At 38.9% G+C, this 22345-nt stretch overlaps 3 protein-coding genes across 3 annotated transcripts in view; 1 reads left to right on the forward strand and 2 right to left on the reverse strand.

Moving 5' to 3' along the window:
* Positions 1–22345, reverse strand: part of LOC133974203 (serine/threonine-protein kinase PDIK1L-like) — a 146054-nt gene that overhangs the window by 68295 nt on the left and 55414 nt on the right.
* On the forward strand, positions 12602–16603 carry LOC133961346 (uncharacterized). Its single transcript, XM_062396454.1, has 2 exons — positions 12602–13682; positions 15539–16603. Exons 1-2 carry the CDS (start codon positions 12813–12815, stop codon positions 15863–15865), a joined length of 1197 nt encoding a protein of 398 aa, XP_062252438.1. The 5' UTR covers positions 12602–12812; the 3' UTR covers positions 15866–16603.
* On the reverse strand, positions 18161–20482 carry LOC133972215 (uncharacterized). Its single transcript, XM_062409533.1, has 3 exons — positions 20261–20482; positions 19999–20110; positions 18161–19569 (listed from the first exon to the last, which is right to left on the reverse strand). Exons 1-3 carry the CDS (start codon positions 20411–20413, stop codon positions 18161–18163), a joined length of 1674 nt encoding a protein of 557 aa, XP_062265517.1. The 5' UTR covers positions 20414–20482.

The raw sequence follows: 22345 nt of genomic DNA on the forward strand, positions 1-22345 counted from the left end.
ATGTGCTCAAAAAGTTGTAGGAGTTTGCAGTAAATTCGAAGGCGGCGTAAAATTACGTATTCTGGAGTATTTTGTAAAGGGCGTGGCAAAATGGCTAAAGAGCGCCACCTACGGAAAAGCCCCTCATTTAGCATTCACCGATCCTCAAAAAAAACAAAGATTATTGTGTATCATGACTAGATGCACAAAAAAGTCCATCAGTGCATTATGAATAACGCAACAGGAAGCCCGCCAGTTTGACTTTAGTGGCCATTTTGGTCATATTCCATATTTTTTCTTTGATGTACTTGTCGTACAGCTTTCATCAGATCAACTTCAAATTTAGACGATCGTCATCACAACAAATTGGAGATCTAAAGTTATTGAAGGATTACGTTTTAGCAAAACCGTCTGACCGTGGTGTGGCGTTAAAGTTTGATGAAACGCCATCAAAACACAAGCTTCCATATTTCAGACATATTTTGTCCAATTGAGTCCAAACTAGACACATTCGACAAGAGTCGCCACCAGAAGACATGGGTGCAGAAATTGTGACTTACAATCACAGCGCCCCCTGGTGGTAACGCGAAATGTCTTGTTTTGGTACGTGTTATGTTTTTATGTACTACTCAGACAGCTTTCATCAGATCAACTTAAAAATTAGATGAGACTCTACAAAACAAGATGAAGATCTAAAGTTATCAGAATTTAAACTTTTCATCATACCGTGTGACCGTGGTGAGGTCTCAAAGTTCGACTAAACGCCAATATAAGCGAGCTTCTGTAACTTAGACATATTTTGTCCAATCGACTCCAAACTACACATATAAGACAAGAGTCGCGACCGGAAGACATCTACCTAGAAATCATGACTTAAAAGGAAAGCGCCCCCTGGTGGCATCAGGAAATGTCTTGTTTTGGTCATCTTACTCTTTGATGTATTTCCCTCCAGCCACTTTACTAAACCATGTCAAACTGTGTCAAATTGGTCTCAAGATATTGATAATGTAGGCATAACATTATTGTGACTTTTCATCATGCAGATTGTTAATGGCGTGGCATCAAAGTTCATCAGCTCACCATGACCAATGAAACCCATTTTAACAGAGTTACCCTGAACGCAGCATGAGACCGCTTTCGGTTTGTTACGTCTCACACTTGGATGTATTTCTCCTCATTCACTTTGCTAAACCATGTCAAACTGTGTCACATGGGTCTCAATATATTGATAATGTAGGCATAACATTGCTGTGAGTTTTCATCATGCAGATTATTCATAGCTTTGCAGCAGACTTCTTCAACTCGCCATGACAAACGAAGCTGCATTTAACACAGCTGCAAGTGAACGCCTCATGAGACTCTGAAAAAGTTACGTCGTCACAAGCTGCGGAGCTGTGTATCACGAAGAACCGGAGAACGGTTGGCGAGTCTGGATGAGAGGACGGCGGCGGAGTCACTGTGGACGTTGTTCGCTCAGCAGGTTAGAGTGTGGGACTCAAAGCTTTTTTCCCCTCTCCCGTTGTGTCTTTTCCTGTGTGAACTCTGCCGCTCTCAACAGCAGCACTGGCTATGAGCTAGCTCCTGCTAGCTCCGACGAAGCATCTCTCAACTGCTACGTAAGTTAAACGGACACTTCTGACTGACTGTGATGATAAGCAAAAGAGACACTGTGGATGTGTGATGTGTTGTACTGCATTTGTTTGATCTGTTTACTAATACTAGCTCTAATAAATACTGTATAAATTATATTTTGCTCCTGAATTGAACTGTGTTAAAGGGGTTCACATGGAAAATATATGTTCAATTATTTAAGGGTGATTTTTGTTACTATTATACTAATGGAGATTTAGCACTTGCTACACATTGTAAGAGCAGCTGTTCAAAGGAGCACCACGTCTTTTAAGGCTCTTTATTCAGAGTCACGGTGTTGATGTCCTGTCACGTGTTACAGTGAAAAATAACCGTGTCTCCCACCTTCAGTATTTAAATCGTTAATCTCAGACAGACTTCACTGAATTCTTTTGGTAAATATGAGTAAGTCATAGCCTTGTACCTTTACTAGAACAGACAGTGTCATACAGAGTTGTGGGCGTATATGCACTACCTATTTCCTAATCTGAAATGATTATGCTCTGATTAACTTTGAACTAATATTTTATTTTTACCATTTAAAAGTCTGTTAATTACTTAACCTGGCCCATGTATGACTTTACATATCTGTGTATTGGTTTCATGTTCCTCTAGAAGGTCCAACTTGACACACAACTTGAATCCAACCAGACTGAACACTGACTCCAGGTACAGACCTGATTTCATTACTTAAAAACAATCAAAGTATTGCACATAATACATAATGTATTAAATTATAATGCAATACTTTTAATGTGAAATAGCTCCATTAAAAACATTCCTTGTCATGGTAGTGCACGTTTTAATCCAAAAGCATATTCAAATACACAGTTGAATATCCACAGAAAATAAGATTACACACTTTGTTCATATGTAACTCTTCCTCTACAATAATGACGATCACTTTCATGTTTCCTATCATTTTATTAGGGACAGACGAGCCTGAAGGACACAGCTGTGATGACCATGTTCTGTCTCTTATGGCAAAGCAGAAATATAAAACACTGGGTTCTTATCTAAAGTGTATCAAATCAGATCTCCACCATGTTGCTGCTGAGGACATCAGGTGCTGCAGTTCTTCATCTATGAAGAGAAAAAACGCACTGTTAAAGAATGTTTTGTGTTGTGTATAAAGCACAACAGATTTCAGATAGAACTGTTGTACTGTGGTCTTGGTTTATATCCTCATGGTGAAATGTACATATTTTAAGTCCCTTCTGATAAAAGTGCTGAAAGAAATACAACATTGTACAAATACATAAAATGTCTTTCTACCTCATCAGTACTATTCAAGGTGATAATCTCCCACAGACCTATTGATAACAGTCCAAATCAAGTCTTTCCACTTCTCTCAGTGTGAAAACATAATTCTATAATTAATTTGAGAACTGTTTACAACACTGATGTGTGGAGATTAAAATCATACCTAAACTGTCTAATTCACTGTAAAACTCCATGACATTCGCAGGCCATCTGTAGTTAAGGGAGCAACGCATGGAGTGATGTGTAGATTACTAGTTTGATGATGCATGAGGAGAGGCGGTGGTCGAGTGGCAGAAACTTGGACTATGGGCAGAGAAGGTCTCTGGTTCGTCTTTGGTTCGACTCCATGGAGAGACAACAAAAGTCGAACCTGGATTGATCTGTCCAAAAATCCAAGAGTCTCCCTACCCTCTCTAGTGCCCATGAGCAAGGCACCTCACTCCCCCAACATCTGCTCCCCCGAGCGCCGTACATGGTCGCTCACTGCTCTGTGTGTCCTGCACCAGATGGGTAAAAAGCAGCGATTAAATTTCCCTACCTGCATGAGTGTGCCTTTGCATGTCTGTGCATGTGTTTGGGATGAATAAATGGATTTTAATCTTAATCTTTTAATCTTAATCAGTTGTCTTCCAGTTGACCAGCATGAAGCTGCAGATCTCCACCATGTTGCTGCTGGGGACATCAGGAGCTGCATTAATGAGGAGCAGAAGCGTACTGTTATGAATGTTTTGTGTTGTTTATGAAGCACTACTTATTTCAGCTAGAACCGATGTACTAGGGTCTGGGTTTGTATCCTAATGGTTAAATGCACATACTTTAAATCGCTTTTGATAAAACGTGACAAAGAAATACAACATTGTACACATAGATAAAATGTCTTTCTACCTCATCTGTAATATTCAAGGTGATGATCTCCCACAGAGCTGTTGATAACAGTCCACATCAAGTCTCTCCACTTCCCTCAGTGTGAAAACATAATTATATAATTAATTGGAGAAGTGTTTACAACACTGATGTGTGGACATTATAATGTTATCACTACTGTCTAATTCACTCTACAACTCCATGACAGACTAAATAAACGATGTGAAAATAGTAATGGCGGATATACCATCCTGTATCAGAATATTGGTGAAACAGTTACTATCACATGAAACGTACACGTGTAGCGTATTGATAGTAACTCATTAAAAAAAATAATGTCACAACCAAAACAAGACTGTCGAGTTATCTTGCTTCAATCTGTTCATTAGACGTGATAAATAAACGGTAACTTTTATAACAATTACATATTACAAAAAACTTGAGGCATGTAAGCATATGATGATAGATAAAGCAATAGGTTATGTTGGATAGTTTCAAGGTTACTTACCTCTAGTTCAGCACCAGCGGCTGGCCAGAAGAAGTGGAGCGATCTTCCTTGCCGCACAGGGCAAACGCAGGCAATGTGGAGACGAGCGCTTGGTCATCGAACGTTCTCTCTTCCCCGACCGCAACAGACTTGAAATTGCCTGTGCTCGGGCCCGTTAGTGCTACAACGTAGCCCTAGTTAGGGCCCGAGCACCGAAATCGGTGGGAGGCCCTATTGAAATTGAAATGATTATTATTATTATTATTATTATTTTTCTTAGCTTAAATGAATTGGCTTTTTGAGGGCTTTAATGTGCTCAAAAAGTTGTAGGAGTTTGCAGTAAATTCGAAGGCGGCGTAAAATTACGTATTCTGGAGTATTTTGAAAAGGGCGTGGCAAAATGGCTCAAGAGCGCCACCTACGGAAAAGCCCCTCATTTAGCATTCACCGATCCTCAAAAAAAACAAAGATTATTGTGTATCATGACTAGATGCACAAAAAAGTCCATCAGTGCATTATGAATAACGCAACAGGAAGCCCGCCAGTTTGACTTTAGTGGCCATTTTGGTCATATTCCATATTTTTTCTTTGATGTACTTGTCGTACAGCTTTCATCAGATCAACTTCAAATTTAGACGATCGTCATCACAACAAATTGGAGATCTAAAGTTATTGAAGGATTACGTTTTAGCAAAACCGTCTGACCGTGGTGTGGCGTTAAAGTTTGATGAAACGCCATCAAAACACAAGCTTCCATATTTCATACATATTTTGTCCAATTGAGTCCAAACTAGACACATTCGACAAGAGTCGCCACCAGAAGACATGGGTGCAGAAATTGTGACTTACAATCACAGCGCCCCCTGGTGGTAACGCGAAATGTCTTGTTTTGGTACGTGTTATGTTTTTATGTACTACTCAGACAGCTTTCATCAGATCAACTTAAAAATTAGATGAGACTCTACAAAACAAGATGAAGATCTAAAGTTATCAGAATTTAAACTTTTCATCATACCGTGTGACCGTGGTGAGGTCTTAAAGTTCGACTAAACGCCAATATAAGCGAGCTTCTGTAACTTAGACATATTTTGTCCAATCGACTCCAAACTACACATATAAGACAAGAGTCGCGACCGGAAGACATCTACCTAGAAATCATGACTTAAAAGGAAAGCGCCCCCTGGTGGCATCAGGAAATGTCTTGTTTTGGTCATCTTACTCTTTGATGTATTTCCCTCCAGCCACTTTACTAAACCATGTCAAACTGTGTCAAATTGGTCTCAAGATATTGATAATGTAGGCATAACATTATTGTGACTTTTCATCATGCAGATTGTTAATGGCGTGGCATCAAAGTTCATCAGCTCACCATGACCAATGAATCCCATTTTAACAGAGTTACCCTGAACGCAGCATGAGACCGCTTTCGGTTTGTTACGTCTCACACTTGGATGAATTTCTCCTCATTCACTTTGCTAAACCATGTCAAACTGTGTCACATGGGTCTCAATATATTGATAATGTAGGCATAACATTGCTGTGAGTTTTCATCATGCGGATTATTCATAGCTTTGCAGCAGACTTCTTCAACTCGCCATGACAAACGAAGCTGCATTTAACACAGCTGCAAGTGAACGCCTCATGAGACTCTGAAAGAAGTTACGTCGTCACAAGCTGCGGAGCTGTGTATCACGAAGAACCGGAGAACGGTTGGCGAGTCTGGATGAGAGGACGGCGGCGGAGTCACTGTGGACGTTGTTCGCTCAGCAGGTTAGAGTGTGGGACTCAAAGGTTTTTGTCCCCTCTCCCGTTGTGTCTTTTCCTGTGTGAACTCTGCCGCTCTCAACAGCAGCACTGGCTATGAGCTAGCTCCTGCTAGCTCCAACGAAGCATCTCTCAACTGCTACGTAAGTTAAACGGACACTTCTGACTGACTGTGATGATAAGCAAAAGAGACACTGTGGATGTGTGATGTGTTGTACTGCATTTGTTTGATCTGTTTACTAATACTAGCTCTAATAAATACTGTATAAATTATATTTTGCTCCTGAATTGAACTGTGTTAAAGGGGTTCACATGGAAAATATATGTTCAATTATGTAAAGGGTGATTTTTGTTACTATTATACTAATGGAGATTTAGCACTTGCTACACATTGTAAGAGCAGCTGTTCAAAGGAGCACTACGTCTTTTAAGGCTCTTTATTCAGAGTCACGGTGTTGATGTCCTGTCACGTGTTACAGTGAAAAATAACCGTGTCTCCCACCTTCAGTATTTAAATCGTTAATCTCAGACTGACTTCACTGAATTCTTTTGTTAAATATGAGTAAGTCATAGCCTTGTACCTTTACTAGAACAGACAGTGTCATACAGAGTTGTGGGCTTATATGCACTACCTATTTCCTAATCTGAAATGATTATGCTCTGATTAACTTTGAACTAATATTTTATTTTTACCATTTAAAAGTCTGTTAATTACTTAACCTGGCCCATGTATGACTTTACATATCTGTGTATTGGTTTCATGTTCCTCTAGAAGGTCCAACTTGACACACAACTTGAATCCAACCAGACTGAACACTGACTCCAGGTACAGACCTGATTTCATTACTTAAAAACAATCAAAGTATTGCACATAATACATAATGTATTAAATTATAATGCAATACTTTTAATGTGAAATAGCTCCATTAAAAACATTCATTGTCATGGTAGTGCACGTTTTAATCCAAAAGCATATTCAAATACACAGTTGAATATCCACAGAAAATAAGATTACACACTTTGTTCATATGTAACTCTTCCTCTACAATAATGACGATCACTTTCATGTTTCCTATCATTTTATTAGGGACAGACGAGCCTGAAGGACACAGCTGTGATGACCATGTTCTGTCTCTTATGGCAAAGCAGAAATATAAAACACTGGGTTCTTATCTAAAGTGTATCAAATCAGATCTCCACCATGTTGCTGCTGAGGACATCAGGTGCTGCAGTTCTTCATCTATGAAGAGAAAAAACGCACTGTTAAAGAATGTTTTGTGTTGTGTATAAAGCACAACAGATTTCAGATAGAACTGTTGTACTGTGGTCTTGGTTTATATCCTCATGGTGAAATGTACATATTTTAAGTCCCTTCTGATAAAAGTGCTGAAAGAAATACAACATTGTACAAATACATAAAATGTCTTTCTACCTCATCAGTACTATTCAAGGTGATAATCTCCCACAGACCTATTGATAACAGTCCAAATCAAGTCTTTCCACTTCTCTCAGTGTGAAAACATAATTCTATAATTAATTTGAGAACTGTTTACAACACTGATGTGTGGAGATTAAAATCATACCTAAACTGTCTAATTCACTGTAAAACTCCATGACATTCGCAGGCCATCTGTAGTTAAGGGAGCAACGCATGGAGTGATGTGTAGATTACTAGTTTGATGATGCATGAGGAGAGGCGGTGGTCGAGTGGCAGAAACTTGGACTATGGGCAGAGAAGGTCTCTGGTTCGTCTTTGGTTCGACTCCATGGAGAGACAACAAAAGTCGAACCTGGATTGATCTGTCCAAAAATCCAAGAGTCTCCCTACCCTCTCTAGTGCCCATGAGCAAGGCACCTCACTCCCCCAACATCTGCTCCCCCGAGCGCCGTACATGGTCGCTCACTGCTCTGTGTGTCCTGCACCAGATGGGTAAAAAGCAGCGATTAAATTTCCCTACCTGCATGAGTGTGCCTTTGCATGTCTGTGCATGTGTTTGGGATGAATAAATGGATTTTAATCTTAATCTTTTAATCTTAATCAGTTGTCTTCCAGTTGACCAGCATGAAGCTGCAGATCTCCACCATGTTGCTGCTGGGGACATCAGGAGCTGCATTAATGAGGAGCAGAAGCGTACTGTTATGAATGTTTTGTGTTGTTTATGAAGCACTACTTATTTCAGCTAGAACCGATGTACTAGGGTCTGGGTTTGTATCCTAATGGTTAAATGCACATACTTTAAATCGCTTTTGATAAAACGTGACAAAGAAATACAACATTGTACACATAGATAAAATGTCTTTCTACCTCATCTGTAATATTCAAGGTGATGATCTCCCACAGAGCTGTTGATAACAGTCCACATCAAGTCTCTCCACTTCCCTCAGTGTGAAAACATAATTATATAATTAATTGGAGAAGTGTTTACAACACTGATGTGTGGACATTATAATGTTATCACTACTGTCTAATTCACTCTACAACTCCATGACAGACTAAATAAACAATGTGAAAATAGTAATGGCGGATATACCATCCTGTATCAGAATATTGGTGAAACAGTTACTATCACATGAAACGTACACATGTAGCGTATTGATAGTAACTCATTAAAAAAAATAATGTCACAACCAAAACAAGACTGTGGAGTTATCTTGCTTCAATCTGTTCATTAGACGTGATAAATAAACGGTAACTTTTATAACAATTACATATTACAAAAAACTTGAGGCATGTAAGCATATGATGATAGATAAAGCAATAGGTTATGTTGGATAGTTTCAAGGTTACTTACCTCTAGTTCAGCACCAGCGGCTGGCCAGAAGAAGTGGAGCGATCTTCCTTGCCGCACAGGGCAAACGCAGGCAATGTGGAGACGAGCGCTTGGTCATCGAACGTTCTCTCTTCCCCGACCGCAACAGACTTGAAATTGCCTGTGCTCGGGCCCGTTAGTGCTACAACGTAGCCCTAGTTATTATTATTTTTCTTAGCTTAAATGAATTGGCTTTTTGAGGGCTTTAATGTGCTCAAAAAGTTGTAGGAGTTTGCAGTAAATTCGAAGGCGGCGTAAAATTACGTATTCTGGAGTATTTTGAAAAGGGCGTGGCAAAATGGCTCAAGAGCGCCACCTACGGAAAAGCCCCTCATTTAGCATTCACCGATCCTCAAAAAAAACAAAGATTATTGTGTATCATGACTAGATGCACAAAAAAGTCCATCAGTGCATTATGAATAACGCAACAGGAAGCCCGCCAGTTTGACTTTAGTGGCCATTTTGGTCATATTCCATATTTTTTCTTTGATGTACTTGTCGTACAGCTTTCATCAGATCAACTTCAAATTTAGACGATCGTCATCACAACAAATTGGAGATCTAAAGTTATTGAAGGATTACGTTTTAGCAAAACCGTCTGACCGTGGTGTGGCGTTAAAGTTTGATGAAACGCCATCAAAACACAAGCTTCCATATTTCAGACATATTTTGTCCAATTGAGTCCAAACTAGACACATTCGACAAGAGTCGCCACCAGAAGACATGGGTGCAGAAATTGTGACTTACAATCACAGCGCCCCCTGGTGGTAACGCGAAATGTCTTGTTTTGGTACGTGTTATGTTTTTATGTACTACTCAGACAGCTTTCATCAGATCAACTTAAAAATTAGATGAGACTCTACAAAACAAGATGAAGATCTAAAGTTATCAGAATTTAAACTTTTCATCATACCGTGTGACCGTGGTGAGGTCTCAAAGTTCGACTAAACGCCAATATAAGCGAGCTTCTGTAACTTAGACATATTTTGTCCAATCGACTCCAAACTACACATATAAGACAAGAGTCGCGACCGGAAGACATCTACCTAGAAATCATGACTTAAAAGGAAAGCGCCCCCTGGTGGCATCAGGAAATGTCTTGTTTTGGTCATCTTACTCTTTGATGTATTTCCCTCCAGCCACTTTACTAAACCATGTCAAACTGTGTCAAATTGGTCTCAAGATATTGATAATGTAGGCATAACATTATTGTGACTTTTCATCATGCAGATTGTTAATGGCGTGGCATCAAAGTTCATCAGCTCACCATGACCTATGAAACCCATTTTAACAGAGTTACCCTGAACGCAGCATGAGACCGCTTTCGGTTTGTTACGTCTCACACTTGGATGTATTTCTCCTCATTCACTTTGCTAAACCATGTCAAACTGTGTCACATGGGTCTCAATATATTGATAATGTAGGCATAACATTGCTGTGAGTTTTCATCATGCGGATTATTCATAGCTTTGCAGCAGACTTCTTCAACTCGCCATGACAAACGAAGCTGCATTTAACACAGATGCAAGTGAACGCCTCATGAGTTACGTCGTCACAAGCTGCGGAGCTGTGTATCACGAAGAACCGGAGAACGGTTGGCGAGTCTGGATGAGAGGACGGCGGCGGAGTCACTGTGGACGTTGTTCGCTCAGCAGGTTAGAGTGTGGGACTCAAAGCTTTTTTCCCCTCTCCCGTTGTGTCTTTTCCTGTGTGAACTCTGCCGCTCTCAACAGCAGCACTGGCTATGAGCTAGCTCCTGCTAGCTCCAACGAAGCATCTCTCAACTGCTACGTAAGTTAAACGGACACTTCTGACTGACTGTGATGATAAGCAAAAGAGACACTGTGGATGTGTGATGTGTTGTACTGCATTTGTTTGATCTGTTTACTAATACTAGCTCTAATAAATACTGTATAAATTATATTTTGCTCCTGAATTGAACTGTGTTAAAGGGGTTCACATGGAAAATATATGTTCAATTATGTAAAGGGTGATTTTTGTTACTATTATACTAATGGAGATTTAGCACTTGCTACACATTGTAAGAGCAGCTGTTCAAAGGAGCACTACGTCTTTTAAGGCTCTTTATTCAGAGTCACGGTGTTGATGTCCTGTCACGTGTTACAGTGAAAAAAAACCGTGTCTCCCACCTTCAGTATTTATATCGTTAATCTCAAACAGACTTCACTGAATTCTTTTGGTAAATATGAGTAAGTCATAGCCTTGTACCTTTACTAGAACAGACAGTGTCATACAGAGTTGTGGGCGTATATGCACTACCTATTTCCTAATCTGAAATGATTATGCTCTGATTAACTTTGAACTAATATTTTATTTTTACCATTTAAAAGTCTGTTAATTACTTAACCTGGCCCATGTATGACTTTACATATCTGTGTATTGGTTTCATGTTCCTCTAGAAGGTCCAACTTGACACACAACTTGAATCCAACCAGACTGAACACTGACTCCAGGTACAGACCTGATTTCATTACTTAAAAACAATCAAAGTATTGCACATAATACATAATGTATTAAATTATAATGCAATACTTTTAATGTGAAATAGCTCCATTAAAAACATTCATTGTCATGGTAGTGCACGTTTTAATCCAAAAGCATATTCAAATACACAGTTGAATATCCACAGAAAATAAGATTACACACTTTGTTCATATGTAACTCTTCCTCTACAATAATGACGATCACTTTCATGTTTCCTATCATTTTATTAGGGACAGACGAGCCTGAAGGACACAGCTGTGATGACCATGTTCTGTCTCTTATGGCAAAGCAGAAATATAAAACACTGGGTTCTTATCTAAAGTGTATCAAATCAGATCTCCACCATGTTGCTGCTGAGGACATCAGGTGCTGCAGTTCTTCATCTATGAAGAGAAAAAACGCACTGTTAAAGAATGTTTTGTGTTGTGTATAAAGCACAACAGATTTCAGATAGAACTGTTGTACTGTGGTCTTGGTTTATATCCTCATGGTGAAATGTACATATTTTAAGTCCCTTCTGATAAAAGTGCTGAAAGAAATACAACATTGTACAAATACATAAAATGTCTTTCTACCTCATCAGTACTATTCAAGGTGATAATCTCCCACAGACCTATTAATAACAGTCCAAATCAAGTCTTTCCACTTCTCTCAGTGTGAAAACATAATTCTATAATTAATTTGAGAACTGTTTACAACACTGATGTGTGGAGATTAAAATCATACCTAAACTGTCTAATTCACTGTAAAACTCCATGACATTCGCAGGCCATCTGTAGTTAAGGGAGCAACGCATGGAGTGATGTGTAGATTACTAGTTTGATGATGCATGAGGAGAGGCGGTGGTCGAGTGGCAGAAACTTGGACTATGGGCAGAGAAGGTCTCTGGTTCGTCTTTGGTTCGACTCCATGGAGAGACAACAAAAGTCGAACCTGGATTGATCTGTCCAAAAATCCAAGAGTCTCCCTACCCTCTCTAGTGCCCATGAGCAAGGCACCTCACTCCCCCAACATCTGCTCCCCCGAGCGCCGTACATGGTCGCTCACTGCTCTGTGTGTCCTGCACCAGATGGGTAAAAAGCAGCGATTAAATTTCCCTACCTGCATGAGTGTGCCTTTGCATGTCTGTGCATGTGTTTGGGATGAATAAATGGATTTTAATCTTAATCTTTTAATCTTAATCAGTTGTCTTCCTACGGAGGCGTATTGCATTCACTTGAAAAAAAAAAAAAAGCTCTGGTTAAAAAAAAAAAAAAGTTAGGAAAACAGGATTTTTCCTGTTTTTCGAACTTTTTTTTTTTTTCCTGTTTTTCCGAGATAAATTCCTGTTTTTCGAACTTTTTTTTTTTCTGTTTTTCCGAGATAAAATCCTGTTTTTCGAACTTTTTTTTTTTCTGTTTTTCCGAGATAAATTCCTGTTTTTCGAACTTTTTTTTTTTCTGTTTTTCCGAGATAAAAATCCTGTTTTTCGAAAAAAAAAAAATGTCATGGTAGTTTTACTGGGATTCTGAATGACGCTCTCACTTGTTGGAGATTCGGTGGAAGCAACAATGTCCCGTCTGCTTACTTTAATCAGGTTTTATTTTGTTTTGGGCTTGAGACACTGGGAAATACTTGTGTCTTTAAGTAATATAGATGGTGTTTGTATTAGTTTGTCGACTTTGCGCAGGCACCTCAGTAGTCTGCGGTTGTTCAGACGGAAAAACTATTCCGATCTGCTGGACGTTGCAGTTTTCCTACAGGATCAGTTGAGCGAATATGGAATGCTTCACGGATACAAGATGATGCATCTGAAAAGCATTCAGGCCGGCTACGTGGTGACTCAAGAGACAATCAGGCATTTGCTGAAAATACTGGATCCCCGCGGAGTGGAACTGAGACGCCGTAAACGCCTTCGACGACGTTTGTATCAGAATCCCGGTCCGAACTTTTTATGGCACATAGATTCATATGATAAACTCAAACCATATGGAATCTGCATCAATGGTGCAATAGACGGGTTTTCAAGGATGTTGGTGTGGCTACATGCATACTCTACAAGTAGTGATCCAAAGGTAATCGCTGGATACTTTATTGATGAGGTGTCATCGAGAAATGGGACTGCTACTCGAATTAGATCAGACCTTGGGACAGAGAATTGCTTCGTGGAGCAGATGCAAATATTCATGAGACATGATCATATGGACGAATTTTCGAACAGATGCTTTTTGTACGGCTCAAGCAATCATAACCAGCGGATTGAGCAGTGGTGGGGTTTTTTGAGGAAGCAACATGCACAGTTCTGGATGAACGTATTTCAGGATTTGAAAGAGTCTGACCACTACTCTGGTGACTTCCTCGACAAAAGTCTGATACAATTCACATGTCTCGAAATAATAGAGGTAAGAACTACTTTTTTTCGCTTTTGAAATGTAGCCTATAATTCAAACATTTTTAATTCATTATTTTGTCCATGGTGTCATATGTTAAGCAAGTTAGTGAGGTTCTTCTATATTGCAAGCAACAAAAGTGGATTCCAGTGTTAAAAAATGAAACACCAAAGGAGGTCCTTAAAAAAATATTTAATACCAATAAATACCCAGAAAATTATAAAGGACTAGTAGTAAATGTTAATGTTCACCAGTGTTGGGAGTAACGGCGTTTAAGTATAACGGCGTTACTAACGGAGCTCTTTTTCAGTAACGGAGTAATCTAATTAATTACTTTTGTCATCGTTACAACGCCGTTATCGTTATTGATAATGTAAAGTGGCGCGTTACTACAATTTGGTTGAATGAAGCGTGCGGTTGTAACGAATCACCCTGTTCAAACCCCAGGGGAAATGCTCTACGCTTTTAATTTTAAGGACACGGGCGGACTCGAGCGGGTCGAGTGCGCAAGGTACACAGCCGCACACAGCGCGCAAGGTACACAGTCTGTGTACCTTGCGCGCTACCCGACCAAGTTATTATAAACGAAAGATCCCTGGTTGGACCGATGACCTTGTTATCGGTCTAGCCCCTAATTAAATAAATATAAATATAAACGAATTCGACACAAAAAGGTTGCGTATTATAAGTGTATTTAAACAAAACCCACATCAATCCCACATATCCCCGTGCTCGAGCCCGCAAACCATGGCGGCCCCGTAAACATAAACACGCTATTTACACACATTCAACACATCAATATTTCCCCCCCAGGTCCATAATATAATCTCCCCAAAAAACTGTATATAGTGTTTTTATTCTTCAATCAGTTAATATAAACATCTTTGACGTTAAAGATGTTACAGAACGTAACAGCGTTATAAAACATGAAAAATAACGCCACAGTTACTTTGCTGAGTAACTAATTACTCTAACAATGTGGTAACTGAGTTACTAACTCAATTACTTTTTGGGAGAAGTAATTTGTAACTGTAACTAATTACTTTTTAGAAGTAACTTGACCAACACTGATGTTCACTGAGATAATGGGATGGTTTAAGAATAGAGTTCAGCTGAGTTAGAAGGATTGTTGTTTAAGTAACCGAGTTTTCCAGAAGGTCAGTGAACATGTCAGTGTTTGGGCACGTGACACTGCTTTACATGTGTAAAGCAGTGTCACTATTGATGAATTCTTATCTTTCAATCAAAATGACTCCTCTTCATATTCATTGCTATGGGAGACACTTAAATGTTACCTGAGAGGTCAAATTAAGAATAAAGTTGCACAAAATACCCTAAATGCAAATACTCAAGACAAGAACCTAAATTGTATCTTAAGTACGTTACAGTCGTTGAGTAAATGTAGTAAAATTCCCCCACTGCAGACAGTTGTGGTTGGGCTTGGGACAAAAATCACATTTGAAGACTAATTATTTTCGAAGAGGATTAATGCAGCATATCCCCCGAAAGATGATCGAGACTCTAACTCATGTTTTGGTGGTTTATTTGAGCCTTCCTTAAATAACACCGTACAACACCTTACAATACCGTAAGAACTTGTGCCTCTTTGGAGGTCATACAATGAAATTGTATGACTTTAAATTGAGCAAATATTACGCAATAAAATAACAGAAAGACAATTCAAAAATATTAACAATAACATAGATTGGGCTATTTACAATTAACATGCACCCTTTTCAGGGTATATGCAATGAAAATGTTGTGAAAACCCCTGCTCTATTGTGGACAATAACCATTTATTTTGCCTGCAGATGGTTTGCCACGTTTACTAATTTTCTCACTTCCCCACTCTTTTCCCTTATATTTAGAGAGAACTGCAGGATGTTGTTCACCTCTGGAACACTCACAGAATTCGCTCATCCAGAAATGCGGTGTCCCCAGGAGGACGTCCGGTGATGATGTACACCATACCCCAACTATTTGGTGCTAGAGAGTACCTGAAAGAGGTATCCCAACAGAAGATACAGGCATGCAGGGAGGAATGCCTACAGAGAGGACCGTGTCCCTGTGACAATACTTTGTTTGACGTTTGTTGCTTTGTCATGGCAGAAACAAATCTTCATCCACCCACCTCTCCAGAGGAAGCAATTGAGCTTTATAAGTTTTTACGGGCTTACATATATGCCCATATTTAATAATCACAAGTTGTTGTACTGGATCAGATGATTGAATGTGAGCACCCATCTTCAACAAAATAACGCTATGTTTGCATTTTTTCTATGGGTGGAAAATGTAATGTTGACTGCAAATTTCAGTTTAAATGATTAACAGATGTATTGTCTCTAAGTAATGAATAATTAACTCCTCTCTGAGCTTCATATCATCTCTTTTCATTCATCATTATGGAAAAGTTATATACTCAACAAGGTCACTGGGGCTGTCCTGAAAATAAACGTCTCACATTTCTGCTTTACAAAAAATGTCAAATTTGTCCTCATTGTGGAACTATGTAGCATGACTGAATGTCATCTGACACACTGTGGTTATTCTTGCATAATCATCCATAAATCAAACATGTTATAATATCTTATGATGATGGGTGTCTATGGGCTGAAACTTTAAAACTCCAGTGGTGTGTGGCATCAGACAAACCTGGTAATACAGAGAATAATTTAATTTAGTTTAATTTCTCCTCTATGTGATTGAGTGTTTATACACTATTTAAGCATTTATGAAATTCCTTCCTCTTTGTGTCTTTCTCATCAAGATATTTCAACTGCCACGAAATAATGACATAGCATTTGGTGATGTAGAGGATCTTAGGTGTTGAAATATATTATCTATTATTTGTTGCTGATAATTCAACTATCTTTTATCGTTTGAATAAAAGCAGGCCATCTTGCCTATGTAGCCTAATAAAATGTGGTCTGTCATCCTAATATCTTTTTCATTGGCAGTGTGGTTACCATGACACCATCAACAAATAAAGGCTAATTTCCACACTAATTAAGGTGTGCCTAGATTTTTTTCCTTTTTCAATTAAACCATGTTTGGTCACATAAACATTTCTAGCTGTTATGTTCGTGTTTCGAAGGATGAGGCTTAGTTAAAGTCCCAAAGTAGCTTTATTGCAAGATGCCCTAAGCAGCATATATGTGCATCTTTGTGTTTTCTTACTCTAATCTTTTCTGCTTCTTTAATAACTCATATTTAACAACTGCTGCCACTTAGTGTATAAAACATGCAGTAGCATCTGATCACAACAATAAGTAACAGGGAAATGTCTCCTTAAAAGATTATTTGTGAAGGGATTTGATGGATAATATAAGTTGTATCCATTGCTGTTATCCAAAGTCAGCAATTCTGCTCTGTGAGAAAGGGTCAACCAGTTTTAGAACAAATAAATGCTTACAATAAATAGTCAAGTACCATTTGTGGCAATGGATAGTTAAACTTATCTGTAGTAAAAGCACAATTAATTTGATCACAAAACAAGAGAGAAACCAATGCTTTTTATTTATAAACAGTAGGACACTTTTGAGGTACTCCTTAATGTATATTTCAAGAGATTAACAAACAAACACAGCCAGTAATAAAAGCTAACATGAGCAAGAAGCTCCAATTCAATTATAATTTCTCAGAAAAAATTGCAACTGTGTGAGAACCATTTCCAAAAAGATTCTTCTCCAACTGATAACAGACAACGTAAATCAAAGTAAATTTGAAATAGATGTTTCTTAGTCATTTAAATAACAAAATGTGTGCAAAACATGACTTTTGTAAAAGGCTCAATTTGTTTATAGGTCTAGCTTCTTTATAGAATCACAGGGTTCAACAGATGCTCTGTAGAGTGTCATTAATAACACTATAAAATAAATGAAAAGCTTTTCAAAATAATTCAAGAAATTCGAAATTAGTGACATGGAAAAGCCCAGCCTGTTCAGGCATTATAAACATCAACATTTTTCAAAAACAACACATCCAAAATATTTCAACTCTACTTCAGTGTAAAACCTTGGACACCTTAACACAACAGAATGCACAAAATACTTCCTGTTAACAACATCAGAAAGGTTTAGAGGATGATGTCTTTTGTATCACTTAAACACTTTCACATTGTCTACAAAACTGTACTGAGCTGTATATTTAGCTGAAAAAAGTACGCAAAGCAGTAAACTATTTTGCAAACTATGTGCACATTTGTTTTTTGGTGTAATAGTCCTTCAAGTGCATGAACATACTGTTCATAAACCATTTGTTACAAACAGTTTAAGTGAGGGGATGACTGTTTCGATAAAATAGAAAAAGCCCCCCCCCCCCGAGCTCATAATACAGCTCCTGAACTAATTACCACATCTTCCCCACATTAACTCTGTCTCACAATCACACTGTTTGGATCTTGACTGTCGGCTCCAATAAGGCTACAACCGTACAAAAATTTAACAAGAAAGGGAAAAGTGTGTACATGTGAGTGAGTGATAGAGGCACTCCTATGCAATGTCCATTGTGAAGGAGTTACTGGACAGTATAGACTCTATTTCAGAGCGAAGCTCAGGATAGCTGTTGTAAGTTGACGGCAGCTCTAAAGTTGGGCCACAAGTATGTGCAATTGGCCGCTGTGCCAGCCCTTCCAACGAGGTGAATATGACTTCAATTTTCTTAACGCAGATGACATCAGACCCAGTCATAAATCTTAATATTTTCCGGAGGCCTATTTCATCCAATCCCCTAATGTACTGATGTAAAAACCGCAAACTTTGGTTCTCTGATGCTGTATTTGGAGAGGCTGTGATCAGCTTTAACACCTTTCGCGTTGTTGGTCTAAGATCATCATACATCTTATGGATTTCAAGCACACTGGGGAAAAACTTCCTGAGAGTTGGCCCTGCGACTGCTGCAATGTTATCTAGTGCATATTTGGGTTGCTGGATTATTTGCTTGTGGGCCACTTGAAGAAGCACAGCCTTCAAGTTTTCTTGTGTTGGTACTGTTCTTACTCCCATGCGATCCATAAGATCAAGGAACTCATCTTCATCATCACCAACTAGAGCCTCTTGCAAAGCAGTGGACAAGAGATCACGCTCAGACTGACTAAGATACAACATCAGGGAGTCAAACAGTAAATCAGGTGAGACCGAATGTTCACCAAATGTGACTGCTGCTGTAAAGGCTTGAGCGAGCCGAAAAGGGAAATATCCATGGTCCTCCAATCCCTTGACCATTATTCTACCAAGAGATCTCCATTCTTCTTCTTGCCATTTTGGGGACAGCGATGGAACCCTCATATCTGCACCCTCTGCTCCACAGTCTAAAAATTCTGTCCAGAATGCAGCATATACGTCCCTGGACACACCATCCACATCTGCACCAACTTCATCAATGAAGCTGTATTTCACAGAGTAGCTAATCATGTTTTCATCCTTGAATTGAGTAATCAGTTCTTCTAAGAGATTTACTCTGTGAAGTTTCACAGTCACATGCAAAAGTTCAAAAGAAGGACTTCGTGAGGCAGCAGGAACTGTTTCAGAATGAATAGGAGTTGAGGTGAATGTGTCAGTGTTTATTTGTGCGTCTTCTACTGGGAGGATAGGCTCAAATGGGACTGTATCATCGAAAACACCTAAAAATGCGTCACCTTGCATAGTGCCAAAAATGACTTCCGATGTATTGTACAAAGATGTAAGATCGATAATCTCAGATGCAGTAGAGACTAACGCTGACATTTTGTTGGTACTTTGCCCATCTTCTTCCACAGTGTGTGATTGCTGTTTACTGTCTGGTGTTTTCTGTGTCAGCTGCTCAACATTCTCTGCTGTCTTTTTTTGTTGTTTGTCTGCGTCGGTCTGTTTATCAGCTCCCTCTCCCATTTCTGTGATGTCTTCTCTATTGGTCAGATGCTCTGTGAAAAGGTAAAATCTTAACACCCCAAATTTCTGTGCCTCATAGAGTTCTCTAACACTAATACTGTCTTCAAGGTTTGCTTCCTGAAAGTCGACAATATCATGACTAAACTCTTCCCACATTCCATGTATCGATTTCTCATTTGGGAAAAATAGCCCCTTAGCATGTGACAGAATGTCTTTCTTTGTGGCTGTCTTGGAAATATCAAGAAGTCTGGTTCCTCCACCATTGCGTTTTCTCACCTGTCTCTTATCATTTATCCAGCCTATCTCTATTTTTCTTGTCATCTTTGAGGCCCTTCTGTTATTTCTTAGATGCATGTTAGAATGCTCTTCCTCAGAATCTTGATGCCTGTCTTTGTTGCTTTTTGTGTACATTTTTCTTTTTAGTTTTTCAAACATGGACAGTCTTTTTGAATCAACTCCACCTGTTGTCTTTTTTTCCATACAGAACCGCCTTGTAGCAATTCTATCACCATATGCTGGAATGTAGGCAGCCAAAGCGTCATCATCAATTTCTTCAACTACTGAGGTATCAATCTGTAATTAAAACAAAACAACATATCAAGACAAACATCGTTAACTTAAGTGTAAGAGACTGGCTTAAAAATACACCTGAAGTATAACTATAAACTATTGTTATTGTTTATTTCTGTGCTGAAATTATCCTCTCCCTGTTCTGAGACTTACACGATCCTGCAGCATTTTCTGAATATTCTCCTCAGGAATACCCCGACTCTGAAGAAATTTCCTCAGACCTTCATCTTGTGGTTGGGGTGTATTTGAGGATGTAGCCATTGCTGGTTCTGTACAAATGTAGGAAAATGCAGAATCTATGAACATTTTTTTTGCATCAACAAATATGAACAAATTTAAGATGATAACATGAAAATGTAATCTTTAAACTTTTGTAGTTGTTATTTATACAGAAGGATAGTCTGAGAGTTTTAAGCGATGCTGTACGTCATGGCACTAATACAAGGGCAGCGCTGGAAGGGCAGCTTGCGGATCAGCAGCTCTGTTGATCGAAAAACAAAAGTTCGAAAAACAGGATTTTATCTCGGAAAAACAGAAAAAAAAAGGTCGAAAAACAGGAATTTATCTCGGAAAAACAGGAAAAAAAAAAAAAGTTCGAAAAACAGGAAAAATCCTGTTTTCCTAACTTTTTTTTTTTTTTACCCAGAGCTTTTTTTTTTTTTTTTTAGTGAATGCAATACGCTTCCGTAGTCTTCCAGTTGACCAGCATGAAGCTGCAGATCTCCACCATGTTGCTGCTGGGGACATCAGGAGCTGCATTAATGAGGAGCAGAAGCGTACTGTTATGAATGTTTTGTGTTGTTTATGAAGCACTACTTATTTCAGCTAGAACCGATGTACTAGGGTCTGGGTTTGTATCCTAATGGTTAAATGCACATACTTTAAATCGCTTTTGATAAAACGTGACAAAGAAATACAACATTGTACACATAGATAAAATGTCTTTCTACCTCATCTGTAATATTCAAGGTGATGATCTCCCACAGAGCTGTTGATAACAGTCCACATCAAGTCTCTCCACTTCCCTCAGTGTGAAAACATAATTATATAATTAATTGGAGAAGTGTTTACAACACTGATGTGTGGACATTATAATGTTATCACTACTGTCTAATTCACTCTACAACTCCATGACAGACTAAATAAACGATGTGAAAATAGTAATGGCGGATATACCATCCTGTATCAGGATGGTATATCCGCCATTACTGTCGAGTTATCTTGCTTCAATCTGTTCATTAGACGTGATAAATAAACGGTAACTTTTATAACAATTACATATTACAAAAAACTTGAGGCATGTAAGCATATGATGATAGATAAAGCAATAGGTTATGTTGGATAGTTTCAAGGTTACTTACCTCTAGTTCAGCACCAGCGGCTGGCCAGAAGAAGTGGAGCGATCTTCCTTGCCGCACAGGGCAAACGCAGGCAATGTGGAGACGAGCGCTTGGTCATCGAACGTTCTCTCTTCCCCGACCGCAACAGACTTGAAATTGCCTGTGCTCGGGCCCGTTAGTGCTACAACGTAGCCCTAGTTAGGGCCCGAGCACCGAAATCGGTGGGAGGCCCTATTGAAATTGAAATGATTATTATTATTATTATTATTATTATTTTTCTTAGCTTAAATGAATTGGCTTTTTGAGGGCTTTAATGTGCTCAAAAAGTTGTAGGAGTTTGCAGTAAATTCGAAGGCGGCGTAAAATTACGTATTCTGGAGTATTTTGAAAAGGGCGTGGCAAAATGGCTCAAGAGCGCCACCTACGGAAAAGCCCCTCATTTAGCATTCACCGATCCTCAAAAAAAACAAAGATTATTGTGTATCATGACTAGATGCACAAAAAAGTCCATCAGTGCATTATGAATAACGCAACAGGAAGCCCGCCAGTTTGACTTTAGTGGCCATTTTGGTCATATTCCATATTTTTTCTTTGATGTACTTGTCGTACAGCTTTCATCAGATCAACTTCAAATTTAGACGATCGTCATCACAACAAATTGGAGATCTAAAGTTATTGAAGGATTACGTTTTAGCAAAACCGTCTGACCGTGGTGTGGCGTTAAAGTTTGATGAAACGCCATCAAAACACAAGCTTCCATATTTCAGACATATTTTGTCCAATTGAGTCCAAACTAGACACATTCGACAAGAGTCGCCACCAGAAGACATGGGTGCAGAAATTGTGACTTACAATCACAGCGCCCCCTGGTGGTAACGCGAAATGTCTTATTTTGGTA

This window comes from Platichthys flesus, chromosome 2, assembly GCF_949316205.1.
Source record: "Platichthys flesus chromosome 2, fPlaFle2.1, whole genome shotgun sequence".
NCBI lineage: Eukaryota > Metazoa > Chordata > Actinopteri > Pleuronectiformes > Pleuronectidae > Platichthys > Platichthys flesus.